The sequence below is a fragment of the Ascaphus truei genome, chromosome 1 (assembly GCF_040206685.1).
Source record: "Ascaphus truei isolate aAscTru1 chromosome 1, aAscTru1.hap1, whole genome shotgun sequence".
Taxonomy (NCBI): domain Eukaryota; kingdom Metazoa; phylum Chordata; class Amphibia; order Anura; family Ascaphidae; genus Ascaphus; species Ascaphus truei.
In genome coordinates this window covers 357962753-357978848 of record NC_134483.1, presented here as the reverse complement: position 1 = coordinate 357978848, position 16096 = coordinate 357962753, and the positions used below count along the sequence as shown (strand labels likewise).

At 41.3% G+C, this 16096-nt stretch overlaps 1 protein-coding gene across 4 annotated transcripts in view; it reads right to left on the bottom strand.

The window, feature by feature from the left end:
• Positions 1–16096, bottom strand: part of UNC5C (unc-5 netrin receptor C) — a 345827-nt gene that overhangs the window by 23659 nt on the left and 306072 nt on the right. For 3 of the 4 annotated variants that reach the window (XM_075609721.1, XM_075609741.1, XM_075609731.1), the window contains 3 exons: positions 14139–14483; positions 11687–11774; positions 2383–2551 (listed from right to left, as the gene is read on the bottom strand). In XM_075609721.1, coding sequence (XP_075465836.1) covers positions 2383–2551; positions 11687–11774; positions 14139–14483 — 602 coding nt within the window. The remainder of the gene's footprint in view (positions 1–2382; positions 2552–11686; positions 11775–14138; positions 14484–16096) is intronic. The other variant, XM_075609751.1, reaches the window with a different exon arrangement.

The following is a 16096-nucleotide window of genomic DNA, read 5'->3' as shown; positions in this document are numbered from 1 at the left end:
AATAGCAGGTTTTATTAGCTGGCACAACAGATCTTTCAGTACATTACACTCAGTAGCCAGCACACTGCGCCCCCGGTTAAACAGATCCCTGTTTTGTGCCTAAACAGGCACTTCAATTGCATTTACAGGGATTAGGTGTACATGTCACTGACATTTATTTATTAGGTATTTTTCCATTTACAGTGATCATAAAACACTGCACTTTAAGGGTGCAGAAATACCCAGATGTAGTGGATGTCCTCAGAAACAATCTCGGTTTTCTGGTTGCACGTGGCAAGTATCAAAGTGCTTAGGAGAACACTGTTCTGAGTAATGTGGGACGGTGACAAAATAGTTTTGTGTGGATACTATGGTGTTGATTGCCATTCACCTCAAATCAAGGCCGGCGCTATAGCTACTGTATATCACAAGACAGTAATCATACTTAGGGGTCGATTCATCAAGCGCGGTAACGGTAAGCAAACTCAATGGGAGTTCATGCCGGATCGTGTACACTTGTAGATTAGTATGTATGTGGTTTCTCTACATATTCATCCATTCATACTGGATTTTCCTTGGGGGAAAAAAAAAGTCATACAATGTTTTTTGGGAATATACTGTATAGAGCTAAATAGAGCGAAGGTTGGTACTCGTGTACTTGTGGCATTACATTACAAAGCTTTTCCAAGCATTAAGGATCAGCTATACAGATCTCTCCACAGTTACTTCTAAAGTTGGTACACAAAACTCTGCCCTTTGTGACACGTTTCAATTTCTGAATTATAATCAATATACTTATAGGTTTCTGTTGTCTGTCCCTCAGAAGTTGGTTCATGGTCCATTATTATGGTTTTTTTTAAGGGGCAGAGAAAGAAGAATAGACATTTTGGAAAAACCTCCAAGAATATTGTTTGGGATCTCCACTCTTTATTTAGAAGAAGATTGATGGTCTCCGAAGTCCAAATTAGTAGTACAGTACAGAGGGGTGCAAACTTTTTTCCCTGCGACCCCTGCCGGCAGTTCCCCTCTCTCCGCACCCCCCCCCCCTCCCCCTGCTTACCTCGGCTCCGGTGTCGGCTCCGGCGGCATGACGTCACGTTGCCATGGCGACGCGTCTAAGAAGCCGCCGGAGCCAAGGTAAGTGAGGTTTACAGAGGCCTTCGCCACTTCCCTGACACTTAATTTAGTGCCTTCGGGAAGCGTGCGGGGCCTCTGTAAACCCCGCGCCCCCCGCAGTCAGTCTCGCGCCCCCCAGTTTGCGCACCGCTGGTATAGTACACAAGTTCAGTTCATGGCCCTTAAAGGCTCTATCTAGCTCTATCTATCTACAATAACACAGCTGTAATATTAGGCTCAAATCCAGCTTCATTAAACAGCTTGTTGCTGTGTTTTAGGCACTCTTAATTCTCAGTAATCTTTAGCTAAATGCTGAGCAGTACAAGAACCGACAACCTTGTGCTCTCACTACATACAGTTACTGGGCGCTTTGCTCATAAGCCACACAATTACAAATTCGGAGTTGCAGCTGGAATCGTCACAGTACAACTGTCAGGTCAATCGAGATGCACAAGCGAGAATGATAGGTGCTAGGTGCCAGATGCATTGCCAGGCCTTGTCAGCTGCAGGGGACGGACCAAAATTGTACGGTGTACAGTTCTTTCTTATATAGGAAGGGAAGGGTGTGCAAGGGTCGTGGTCAAGGATAAATAGGAGTAATGGAATACTTAATGTTGGGAGTAATTTAACAATGTTACAGTGACATACTGTAGTTACTTTGAGAGTTTGAAAGTTGGCTATCAAAACTCTACTCTCTTATCAAAAGGAAACTTATAACATTAGTTTTAAACTCAAAATGAGAATGTGCGGACATGGGATCATAGGTGAAGCGTCTCAGAACCAGCATCCGATTATTTAGCCATTAATCTCTGAGACCTTCTGGTTCTTCATTATATTTCAAACATCCCCAATTACATTTTATGACTGCATATACTGTTTTAGAATGTAATTTGTGATGCAAAGATAAAGCATGACAGAATTGACAGGTCTCTATAATTGTGTGCGGGAGCAGCTAATTATCATTCATAATCTGTGACTCTAACATTTGTATCACTCATGAACATAACCCGCTCCCCCATATTCTTTTGATTCCAACACACAGTATGATTGCCCATATACAATGCATACTTCTTGATCATTCGCTTGACTTCCTTCACTCTAGGATTTGTACTTATTTGTGCAATAGCACAACAGAACCAGTACAACAAAATGTGTGCTATTTTATGATTGGCATCTTTTTATAATTGGAAACAGTACAGTAATACTGTTGCAAAACATTACACTACACTACGCTCTAAGACGTTACTTCATCTATTCTAAGACACTTTTTTCTCGGAAGTAACTCACCTCCCACTGTCCTTGCACTGACTGATCCTTGAGCTGGATTGTCCAGTCCTCAGCGTTCGGTTCTGCACAATGGTGCATCGTGATAATGACTGGACGGGTCATCAATGTTCCTGGTGGACCACAGCTCACTACTGGAGTCAAAAGTGTTTGACTGTCTTCTATTGGTGGTCTGTTGAAATAAGTATAGTATTTAGTACACCTAATCATTAATAATGTTATACTATATATGATATAACTAAAGTACAGGAAGGACCTGCAATCTGTTGTCTATCTGAAGTCAATCAATCACAATCAAGTTCCCCTAACTCACATACTTAAGATCTTACATAAATGGCTTGAAAACTACAAGTTATAAACAGAAAGCCTGAAGAAAGTCGCTTTCCCAGTCCAACCAATAGCAGGCTTCCTACAGTACTGGAAATTTGCTGCATTTTATCACCTAAAGATTTATTCACTTGGAACGGTTATCTAAGAGCCAACACAGTGCTCTTTTCTGAATTCCCAATTTTTGAATGGTCAAAAGAAGAGCAAGTTATTAGAAAGTGACCTACTAAAATGTCATTGCAACTTTGATGGATTCAATATAAAAATATAACTTTTGCATAAAAACTTATTTTCAGGCACAAATTGTTTTCAAAATTGCAGCTCACAGATTCCAATTTAATTAATTGTTTAATCGTACTTATGGATTCTTGCTTTCAATTGTCTCGTCTAGACGATAATGAATCCAATCATTGTCCATGAACAGAAATATGAAAAAGTGCCTACATTTCAAACAAAGTTAATTGTCATAAAGGTTTCTCTTGTGATGAAGTACCCAAAACAAATTTAATAGAAGCATGTATATTGGGCAATTATGAAATCCGACTAGTACTATACATAAGGAAAAAAAATCAATATATTTCAAAGGTCAGCAAATACACTAGAATCTGGCAAAAAATACTGAATACTTATAACTTATGTGTAAACTGTTGGCAGCATTAAACTGCTTCTCAGGGCATTATTATGATAGCAAATCTTAAACCATAACATTAATAAGATATGTTACAGTGTTTGAGGAATGTTCAATGTAATTTTGTTCTCTCAGGCTCTTTAGTGATGTATATTTTTGGGGAACCGTTAACATTCATACTGTATGTCAAGTAATTCAGGCATTACAGTACTGCCCTGTTATTTACTGTTTTATAAAGCAATCTAATGGCTTTGTTTTGTTCAAGAGGGTCCCACTGCAGTAAGCCAAAAAGTCTCTGTTAAGGCAGTTATGACCCTAGATGACACTTCTGCAGTGGAGACAGCTACTTGAGAAATATGACCAGTTTGACAGGCGCACAGTAAAGTGGAGATCGCCAGGGATCTGAGGTAATGGCACCCTTACTTTACAATAAGAGTATAAAACTGTGCTGTGACAAGTACAGAAAGCGAACAAAGATAATACAGGACAAAGGAAATGAAATGTGAAATCCAAGCGAAAGCAATGGCCAGACACTATGAAAAGCTCAATAGTTAAACCGTGAATGTAACATTGCACGTTTTGACCTCTTTCTTTTCAAGACTTTCCCCGCATGGAGATTGTCTTTTAAAAGCCTCTAGAGTATGTTGTTGTTTTCCTGCTTTATGCATTGATCATAAAAATGGAAGCAGGAACGTGAAGAACGGTAGAGTTTTACACACCGATAAAACATGAACGCAGTTATCCCCCTTCTGTCCTGTGTCAGCAAAATGTATTTGAGACTTTGCTGAACTAAATTCACACATCGGTATTAAATACTGGCGACATCTTGACACAAAGTCGGTATAACCTGATAGAAAACAGTATTGTATTATTATATGGGTTTAATTAGGTTGAATGTCACTTTTGTGTTTGCTGAGATTTTTGGTATTTAAATTATTTCACTGCTACAGGGCCTTGGAAGACATTGCTCTCTACAAGTGATACAGAAACTATGTTAAAGTTGCCAGATTTCTGGAAGGATAAAGCAGATTCACATTAGCCAGCAATATCCCAGAGTTATGACCTGGGGGTAAATCAGGATGTTTGGTACATTTACCCTTTAGTACAGATAGTCCTCGCTATCCAACGTTTCACTTTACAACGAATGGCATATCCAACGCTTTACCATGCCTCCCTATGGGCCATTTCTCGACGCCGGAATGCGTTATCCGACGCTCACCGCCACTGATTAACATGGGACTCACTTTACAACGGTTTCACTATCCAACGCTACTTCCAGAACGGATTCTGTTAGATAACCGAGGACTGCCTGTATATGGTGATGGTGCTTAATGAAATGGTTTTCTATATAAGTGCACAAGCTTAAGACAAAACACAAGCCTTCTGTATAATACAGTCTATAGCATCATCTAATATTACACTTTTTTAGGTTCATAAGCAGAGATGGGAAAAATTTGAGGGCAAAACTTGAGAATCTCCATGGGGTCTTCACTCTCTCCTGATATGTGTTACATTTCTCTGTGTATGTCTCCAGTACTCAAACTGCGAAGAAACCACTAAGGTGCCACATTCTCAGGGAAGTATTGGCATAATGAGGGGGATAATAATTGTGTTAACTAAAACCTTTAATTGTGCTTTTAATGTGTTTTTAGGGAATTTGTTTGTAAAATGGGCAATCCCACATTGGACATGGTAAAAATAAATTGGCAGTAGTATGGTGAATAGGTGATAAAAGCTTTCACACCAACTTCAAAATCATACTAATAAGTACATTTAATTAAAAAAAAAAACTTTTTAATGTTTCCATAGTAACCAAAGGCTTGGAATCTGTTTAACGCAAATATTTTTTGTTGGCCCAAGAATCTACAAGTAAATTGTCAATATTAATTGGTTTATCCTTATTTTGTAACGTTATTATGATGTCATCAGATGAGAGTAATACAATATGTTTCTAATGAGCATGAATTTTGCCGGACCCAGTAAAAAATAAAAACATATTACATTTACACAGGACACGAATAACTAAAAGCGTGGTTGAACCTTCCAAAGCAATACTGTATGTGGTATGCGAGTCACTTACTGAAATGTGTACTCTCTGTTTTTTACATGGCTGCTTTATCTGAATTACAGCCTGGAATGCTAAATGTACAAATGATCAAATTCATGATTGCAATCAAGGTGTTTTGCTCATGCTATTGCCATTAAACTTAACACTGGTAGTGAGAGCAAAACTTGCATACACAGAACTAGCGAGACTTATTGTCTCAAGAGCCATGGCACTGCGGGGATCGATGTTTCTGGATCGGACCCCCCCCACACAGGTTATTCTCTGGCACTGGTGGTCATGGCTCCTCCGCTTGCTCAATGCCAAAAACAGTAAGTCTTGTTACATCTGTACATGTGCTATATTTATACATATTACATGTTAATCCAGTTTGGAATGTAAACTATCACATTTTGGCAACACTCCCACTTGAATAATAATCTAAAGTAATAGCCTGGTTGAAGAAGAATGGCCAAACACGTGATTCTTCTTTTTGTACAAAAGGAAGTGGCTTTATACTGTATATAACAACTAAGACATACAGCAAAAGTTGACCTGACTTCGGATCAGGAGGCTTAATAATGGTGCCTTCTGTGTGACTGCATCTGGCCACGTTCTTACAGAGGTCCCAGCTGTTCCTCCGTCCAACTTCCGTAATCATAGTTTAAATGTTGTGGTGATTAAAGAAACCACCGCAACATTTAAATTGTGATTACCGGAGTTGGGCTGGACGAGAGCGCGGGCTTCTGTAAGTGGCGGCATCTCCTGCTACCACACAAAGTCACGTGATGATGTCTTGAAGGTACGAGGGTGAGCAAAAAGTCCTACACATCACTTGACATCACGATGTCATCACAGCCCTGGAGGAGGTAAGAGGCTCGGCGCGCACACAGTAAACCATCCACTGCCTTATTTCCAGCGGGCCCCGAATAGTATTAAACAAAAAACAACCCACAGTGCATTGTAACCAGGGCTAAAATGATATGCATGTTCTCGAAACAGAGGAATCTGTAGAGTTTTGTTTTCCATATTCAAATGTCTACAAATCTCACATTATACGTATAGCCTGAGTCCGCCTGGTCCCCTGTTTGTCCCTTACCTTTCCATAGGCAGCGGAGGCTGAGGAGAGTGCAGGGGGGATGGGCAGTAGCAAGCGTAAGCAGCGGCCATTAGGAGTATAGCACAGCAGAGGAACTACAAGTCCCAGCTGCCTCAGGGGCTGCAGACCACATGTTGCCAGGCAACCAATAGGGCTGAGAAATGCATGGCAGTTAGAATTCTGACAGTTGGGGTTCTGACAGTTAGGGGGACTGACAGTTGGAGCCAGGACAGAGAAAGGGAAGGTAGGGTCTGGGTGTCAGTGGCATCCAGACTAGGCCAGATAGGCCTTTAGGTCCAAGATAGGCCCCACTCACCTAATCAGATTGTGGCTGCTACAGGGAAACCCTTAGCTAGGAACATTTTCCCTGTAGCTGTATACAGTTAGTGTATAGAGCCATTTGAAGATGCCACACAGTGATTTGCGGACTGTGGTCTGGTACAGGACCACCACCGCACTATCGTAGACTATCAAAGGTGAGACCCTCCTACCGGAGTTCACCATATGCAGAGGCAGGGGCTTCACTGACATCAACGTTGCTGGATCAGTGGATCACTTTTGCTTTTCGGCTTTACCCGGGTGTTGGAACACCTGGGCAGGTACCTCACAATGTGCACCAATAATAACACTTTCAGTTACTGCGGGCAGCGTTGTCTCACACATTGGGTGGGTTGGCTCTTGTGCACACCAAGGAGGTTGGGTGCACATGGGCCCCTCAGTACTTTGGGGAAATCCCATCAGGGGTGGACACTACGGTTGGAGGGCACGGTGGGCTACGTCCGTGCGAGGCCTATATTTTATGTGGGTTAATGATATATCTAGTTGTACCTGTGTTCAGTAAACTGTTATTAAATACAAGTGTGTGATCTTATTGCATTGGTCCTGTGAAGGGGTTATCCTACGCTGTCAGGATCCCTCACAGGTGGAGGCGCTGTCACCAGATGGATCAGGTACACCCTGGGCTCCCAGCAGCGGAGGTTCAGGCCTCATGTGAGCCACAGGTAAAGCACCACACACTCAGTAGCCGCCACATTTCCCATAGGGAAACAGCGCTACATAGATTATTTCTAGCACATAATAAACACTACCTATATGTTATATAAACTCATATGTTTATTTTTTTAGATCTGAACCAAAATAACATTCTAAATATGTCAGTAAGAATATCTAAACTCATTGTGACTCACAAAGGGACTTGAAAAACAATTACTTACAGTGCATTGAGGATAACTGCACCCTTGACTGCTCCCTCAATAATGAGGCAAATAAGAACATCACTTTTTCCATCTTTGATTTCAAATTGAAACTCAGTGAGGTGATATTTTATTAACTGGGACACTGGCTTTGTAATTCCTTGTTATATATACTGGTATAAAACTCCATTAACTCTTTCAAATTGTTGAAACAACAGTGCTACATTTGTCTTAATGGTAGCTTAGCTAAACCATTTTGAAGGCAATTAAAATAAATCCTTTTATTTTAAGAATGTAATAATGTTGTAAACATTACACCAAAAAATGGTGTAAACAATGACATCAAAGCTAAGAAAAAATATATATTACAAGTAAAATGACCTGCAATATTTAGGGCATTAGCAGTTGGGAGTAAAGTTATTACATTCAGACAGCAGTCAGACAACTAAGAAGGTACAATATGAAAACTGGAAATTCAAATAAAAAGTAAAGGTTATAAAAACAAAATGACTAAATCAAACAAGATTCAGTTCCTCTGCCCTTTAAATTCACTTACGATAACAAGAAGAGAATCCCAGTTAACTTCCTACTCGGATCATACAAAAAAAAAAAGACATTGAAAGAATTGAATCAACAAGTACTCTGTACCAGTGACTGTTAAGGTGCAGTGCCTCTTCGTACCAAAGGGAACCGCGGCAGCAGTACAGTATGTCTAATGGGCAAATTATTTTAAATATTTTTCACTTCTATAGTAAAGTTTGCTGTTCCTATGGTTACTTCAAAATTGGATGGCTTTTCATTTGCCTCTTTGTTTAGATACTCCATTTTGTGCACTCAACTTCTATAGACAAAGTTCCCTTTATTTTCCCTACAGCTCTCTTCGTTGGTATGCTGGTAGTAATCACGTCTGGCTACCGACATCACTATGGGTTGGAGCCCAACACATAGTAGGGGAAACAGAGCACAGACACAGGCAGGTACATTTAGATATCCCACTGAAACCTAAACCTTATTTTTTCTCAAAGACCCAAAAATGTTCATGTTTGTTCATTTACACCAGTTGATAAGCTAAATATATAATCATTTTTTGCTGACTAAGTAGGAATATCCCTTGGATCACATAAATGTTATGGGTCTAAAACTGTTTGGTGTCATAGTAAATGATATAGATAGATAGATAGATAGATAGATAGATAGATAGATAGATAGATAGATAGATAGATAGATAGATAGATAGATAGATACATAGATAGATAGATACTGGACAGCTGTGCATGCAAAACGAGACAGCACACAAAGGTAGTAGTTAAAAAAAACTGTATTGAAGTATTGTACTGTATGCATGCGTGCGTGTATATATATATATATAATATGGAAATATTACTGTATGCTCATTTGCATGTCTAAGACAGGTTTCAGCAAGGGATTATAGGAAAATAAATGCAAATGAGCAGTGCCACCTTTTGCTTCAAAACCATTCAACATGGTTCTCTATAGGCTTAAGCTTGCTGCATGGTCACAGCTTTGAGCACAGCCATGGTTAAGATGCATAGCCAGTAAACCCACCCACACGAAATGGCTGTCTGTGAGTGGGTTTACTGCCTATGAATCTTAATCCAGGCTGTGTTCAAAGCTGTAACCATGCAGCAAGCTTAAGCCTATAGAGAACCATGTTGAATGGTTTTGAAGCAAAAGGTGGTACTGTGTGCTCATTTGCATGTCATTTCCCAGAATCACTTGTTGCAGTTGAAGCGCTGTGTGCTGGGTGATAATGGTGAAAGGCAGGGTTGCAGACCTGTCTTAGACATGCAAATGAGCATACAGTAATATTTCCATTTGCTATATGCTTTGCTGTGGAGGGTTTTTGTCTCTTTTTTTACCCACCATAACATATATATATATATATATATATATATATATATATATATACACATATATATACATACACACACACACACACATATATATATATATACACACATACATACTATATAGTTATAGTGTGCGCGCATAGGTCATATTACAGGTAAAACAGTATTTGTTATGCATGAGGATAAAATAATTGCTGAAAACAGTCGTCAAATGAGACCAAGTTACTGTACTTGGCTTAGAAAATACATAGGCAATAGAAAATATTTAGAATTTCCAAAGACGTCCTTGCTGTGACTTCACTTTACAGAAACCAGAGGCACACAGAATGGAAGCAAGGTAGGCTTCCTCTCCAAACATATACATGTACAAAACAATGTAATCTGGAATTTCGTGCATAGAAAGCATTATGTTCCACCCAGCAAAACCATGCACCGATGCTGGACTGTTCAGTATAAAATTAGCACGAAGGGTGTCATCTTAAATAAATAAGGCTGATTGTGAGTGGGCAGATGTATTTTGGCAATGTGGATGCTTCAAACCAAACTTTTTCAGTTGGCAGAACCTTTTTTACCAGGGCCTTAAAGATGCAGGGCTTGTTTGTGGGTTGTAGTATTTTACTGTACTACACGATTTTACTGGGTATTTCTTCATACTTTAAGCCTTCCTAATCTCTTCTGATAAATGAAATCTTATATTAGGAACTGCACACTCACAACAGCAGAAATGATTATTTTGTGACTGTGTGCCCACACCTTCCATGTCCCAATTGTTTCTCTCTTGTGGTTTAGGGGTGGCTAAAGTGATTAATAACGAGCTTTGGAGGGGTGTGTTAGCAGTTGTAGTTTTTGGAGGACTTGATAATCTTTTTGCTTTTCCATTTTCTGTGTAGAGTATTTGAAATCGTTGTGGCTTGTTGGACCATTATTGGCCATCTACTATGGAATTCACATTAGAAAGTTCCTAATGAGTAGTGAAATTGCTATACAATGCAACTTGTTAAATTTGGGGAGAGCAGAGGTTTGGATGGAGGGTGGCATGCAAGACACGTTCATTTCCTAGCTAACATTTTAAGAATGATGTGTAGTTTTCAGAACTATCTTTATCTCGGTTGCCAGAAAGCCCTGTTAGGCATTGCATAGAAAAAAATGTTTAACGAACAAAAGAACATGTTTGTTATTGCTCACAAACTTGCCGGAAGCAAGTAATTTCAACAAGTCACAAGTCAAGATCCCACGCTGCAGAAACAAGACCAGAATGTTCTTATTTTACAGATGCAGTCTTTGCTACGTGCTTTTAACATACGTATACATTTTTCTTACGCGTCTTTTAAAAAGTGTCTACCCTTTTCAGAGGGATCGTTTCCTTTCAATTTTATTCTGCAGCATGTTGAAAATACCAGTCGGCACGATATCCTCTCTCATTAAAAATGACTTTTCATAAGCTCCTGATCAGTCTTATGAGAGAAGGAATAGCAATGGAGCTCTGTGTGACTGACTGAGATTTTCTGTTATCCCCAACTTCTCCCAGAAAAATAAACTGAGGGACTTGCATTCTGTTCAGCGAAGAGAAGAAAGAGCTGCTAAGGCTGCGCTTATAGTGCCGGCGACGCGACATCGCGTTGTGGCAAAACAAATGCATTGTTTCCGTCGCCGGCGCTTATAGTGCACGTGACAGCGACAAAGCGACGCAGCGACAGTGCTACCAGAAATCTGGTAGTCACTGATATGTGATTTTTTTCCGGCGAGTGTCCCCCTTGCAGCCAATCGGGTGATTCTCCGTGCCTCTGCCCTCCCCTTTTATGACATCATCCAGCGACGTCGCCTAAACTTAAAAATACAACTCGTCGCAATGGCGACGGGTGACGTCATCGGTCGCGTCGTGTCGCCGGCTGTATAAGCGCAGCCTAAATCAAAACATGTCTGTAAATAAACCTTAATAGATCAAGAATAAAACTAGGAAGCACACAAGAAAGACTGGCTGGAGCCGGTTCATTTTTGGTCTAAGGATATACAGTACAGTGTACCTCTTTCATTTCTGCATCAAATAAACAGACGTTTCCTTTCGGACATAAACTGCCCACCACTGTAGTTAACATATAACTGTTTTGATACATTAGAGCAATTCTACAGTATACAGACAGTTACCTCATATTCTCTTTCCTGTGGACAGTCACATACATTTCGTATACTCTTCCCTGCGGAACAGCCCCAGCAGGAATCAGCAAGCTTACGCCTAAAGAATACAAAGGATAAAAAGAAACAAACACAGAAATCAATTAAATCATAGGCAATGATACATGTAAAGGGAAAGAATGGCAAGTTATGTTTCAAGCTTGCATTCATGTTTCCATAAAAAGAATGCATCTTGCAGGGCAATCGTGGATTTAAGTCCTCTAAACCATGATGAGAAATGTTGCCATGGCGATTGCAGCCTTACTTATGGCTCTCAAAAGCAAAATAATTGGTGTGAGGTGAAATGCTTGGAATGGACTGAAAAAGTAATGTACATTCCCCCGCCCCCCCAAACACAAATTTGTATCTTACATGTTTGTTTTAAGGAAAACCACAAAGGAGGAAATCATTTAAGTTATACTTCAGTTTCACTCCTCTTAAAGTAAATTGTGTTTCCTCCACCACAAATGATTTAGGGCTGGGACCCGCTGCGCCCGGCGGCGCGGGCGGCCGCACGAGAGTTCCCCACCAGCAGGGGAATCCTCCCGAGCCGGTCCCGGGCCCCCCTGGCTGCACAGCTCACTACATGCTGTGACGCGTCAGCCGCTACGGGATACAAGAGAATTGTGATCCCTAGCGTTGACGCGTCACGTGGTGTGGCTGTGAGACAATGAGGAGGGGAGGCTTCGGGAGGAGGAGAGGCTTCGGGGAGCGGGGAGGAGTGTGGAGTGAAAGCAGCGTGAGTGCCTGTCTGTGTGTGTGTGTATGTGTGTGCCTGAGTGCGTGAGTGCCTGCCTCTGTCTGTCTGTGTGTCTGTGTGTGTGTCTGAGTGCCTATCTGTGTTTGTGTATGTGTGTGCCTGAGTGCGTGAGTGCCTGCCTCTGTCTGTGTGTGTGTATGAGTGCCTGCGTGCGTGTATGTGTGTGTGAGAGAGTGACTGCGTGTGTGTATGAGTGTGTGTTTGTTGCTTGTGATCAGCAGCTCCAGCCCGAGCCCGTGGAGGGAGGGAGGGGGGGGGAGAGTAGCGGGTCCCTCCGCTCAAGCCATGCCCCCCCTCCCGCTCAAGCCTCCCACTCCCGCCCACCTCCCCCTCCCCCTCCGGCTCCCGCTCCCTACAGACCGCATATCGCGGTCTGTGTATGTCAGCGCCCCGCCTGTCTGCAGTGCGGGAGCGCTGACGGAGGGAGCGGGGCCTTAGCCTAACAGTATAATATGTACTGTGGAGAGGTAAATGTGGCAGTATTTGGAAACCAGAGCCCAAACTAGGCTAATATTTGATAATCTCCCTAAGTATTTTAAAATGTGACTCGCATATCATGGATTTGTTGATATTACCTGTGTGCCCCCAATTTATCCCCTCAGGGGTTAGGATGTCACTAGGCACACAATTAGGCTTGTTAGTAAATGAAAAGTAAACTTGGAATGTTAGATGCATGTATAATTGTACATGGTACAGTCACCAACATCACAATTGCCATTGTCTATATCAAACAGGTTCTGCCACTGTCCTGGCACTTTTATACAGATAGCCAGCTACCAATTAGAAGTGGACATAATAATCGGTAGGGCCAAAGGACACCCATAGTTTGCCCTTTGCAGCCCATCAGGTAAGCTCTGAAGGAATACTATGCAATGCTGCAATTACACTTATCTAAAAAGGGGCAAGTAGCTACAGTGGCTCAATGAGTAAAGTACTGGCACTGAGTTTGAAGCAGGGGAACCAGGTTCAATTCCCGGTGTTGTCTCCTTGTGACCTTGGGCAAGTAACCTTATCTCCCTGTGCCTCAGGCACCAAAAACATAGATTGTAAGCTCCATGTGCCTGCAAAATGTCTCTGTAAAGTGCTATATAAAACTAGCCACCCTATACAAGAACATGCTAATATTATTAACCGACTGGATGAGCACCGACTTTAAACAAATATATGTATGGCAGCAGAAAATAGCTTTTAGTTTATATAACTTAAATATTTAGTCATCTTTTACATTTTTTTTTACATTCCCCCCATGCAACTTTAAGTGGAATTAGTCTTCACCGAGTAGATACTATTAGAAGCAAATTGATCTTCTCATTCATGTATAATGCCTTCTTGAGCAATGTAAGTAGAACATTTGCTTTGGAATTCATTTATTCTTTTTAAGTAAAACTACCAGAGGATAAGAATTTCCAACTTAAAGATATTTTTCCAAGTAAGTAGCAACTGTGGTGAACCTTTTGTAGGCTCCATAGCCTGCAACCAGCAGTGTAAAATGTTGCTATCATGTTGAGCTAAAAGCAGATTAAGACATTGAATAGAAAATAATACCAGTACTTATCAAACCAGCAATCTTACAACACGTAGTGACTTATGCTGAAATAAAAATAAAAGCGGTGGTAGAGCCATTTCCTATATTACATCGTGTGTCAACAACAGATAGACACTTACCTGAATTAGGAATAATCAGGTGCCCTCCAAGAGAATTGAAGGTTCCAAAAGCAGTGCATGATGGGTCGGTTTGCCTAGCAAGGCTTTGGTTCTTCATATTCAGAGTGTCGTTCTCCAATAGTGACTGAGTAATTTGTGGAGATAACTTTGATGCATAGTCAGAGAGGTCATCTTGAGGCGTCACTGTACCCGAGGAGTTGTACACTTTGATTTTCAAATTGGGAAGAGGGTCAAGAAGAGGTGAATTAGTCATTGGGATCTTATCAGATACATCATGTAGAGCATAGACAGGCCCTCTGTACATGGCAGCTGCAGATGTTAGGTCAGGAGGAACTCCCAGAAGATCTATGCATGAAACAAATTAAATAGAGGGAATGAAAAGACCATTACAAAATAACCAGCAAAACCAGGTCCCAGGCTGCTTGGAAAATTAGGCAAGCAACGTAATTTAAAATTTCATATATACTGATTCATATTCTTGCCTACAGCATATGGGCACAGGTATGCATTCATTTCTAACTTGTTTTTCTTGGAACACGGTTTAATCTCTATCTGTTTTTGCCAGAAGAGATGGTGGCACACTACAGTATGTACTGGAGGCCTATTGGTCCTAATTTAGCATCAGTTTCAATACACAATACAATGTGCAGCATTAAATGCTAATTTATCTGCTGTTCCAAATCATTGTAATTGCAGGGAAGTAGAAAAATAAAAACTATAGGATGTAACAGTGCCTTTATTTCCTTTTACATAATTGGCCTTGCTAATTTGAAGTAAGCAGGCTTGATCTGAAAAGCACATAGCTCATAGAATTAGGCAATATGAGATTTGCAGGAACAGTACTAGATGGAAGAACAGACCTGGAAGATTTAGTACTCGCTGTTCAATTTATGTTATGTTACCTCCTTTGAAAGCTATGATGTGATAAGGAAATGTAATCTATCAATTATACTATTCACAAATTAAACATATTACATGCTGGAGCATTCACAGCATAATATTCTTCCTGTATATATATATATATATACATCCTGAATAGAGAAAAAAAAAAAGAAGAAAAGGCGCCCGATCCTGGTGTGATAACATTGATAAAAATGGGGAAGAGTGGCTCAGTGAGTAAAGACACTGACTGGCACCGAGTTTGCAGCAGGGGAACCTGGTTTAATTCCTGGTGTTGGCTCCTTGTGACTTTGGCCTGTGCCTCAGGCACCAAAAACATAGATTGTAAGGTCCACGGGGCAGGGACTGTGTCTGCAAAATGTCTCTGTAAAGTGACAGCACTGTACAAGAACATGCTATTATTATTATTAGAAAAATGTAATGGTCTTGAACACTGACAAATAAAAACTCACAAACATCCAAAGTTTTTGTGCATGTTATGATGAAATCAGTTTGTCTGAAGAAACACGTAGGGTGACATGCTGCGGAGAAGTGGTGTGGAAACTATTCTGAATCACTACGCCGGAGGATTGGGAACCTTCTAGACTAGGAAAGCTGCGGGCCTGTTTCTGGTTGCCGGAGGACTCTCTAAGAGGTGACACCCATTCAGGAGTACTTGTGATGAGATGATCCTGTGATCATTTGCAGCAGAGCTGTACAAGCGGAGCAGTTTTCTGGTATATGATGGGGCCGGGGTTGCCACCTCTCCGGGTTTCACCCGGAGACTTCGGGTTTGGCATCCCTTTCTCCGGGCTATGGGTTTATCCCTGAAATCTCCGGGTGTGCGGGTGGTGCGCTGACGTCAATGACAGGAGCCGGGCGGCAGAGGATTGGACGGCTGTGGTGGAGCGTGCTGCGCGCGCACACACACACGAGCGCTCCCAAGTACCCCCAATTCGGCAGTCAAGTCCTCCTTGACTTTCTTTGTCTCCACTGCAGCCAGCTACATGTCACTCACCGGTTCCTGTCCTGCCCTGCATTGCGATGCCACGCTGCTCAGTGCTCACTGAATCACACTG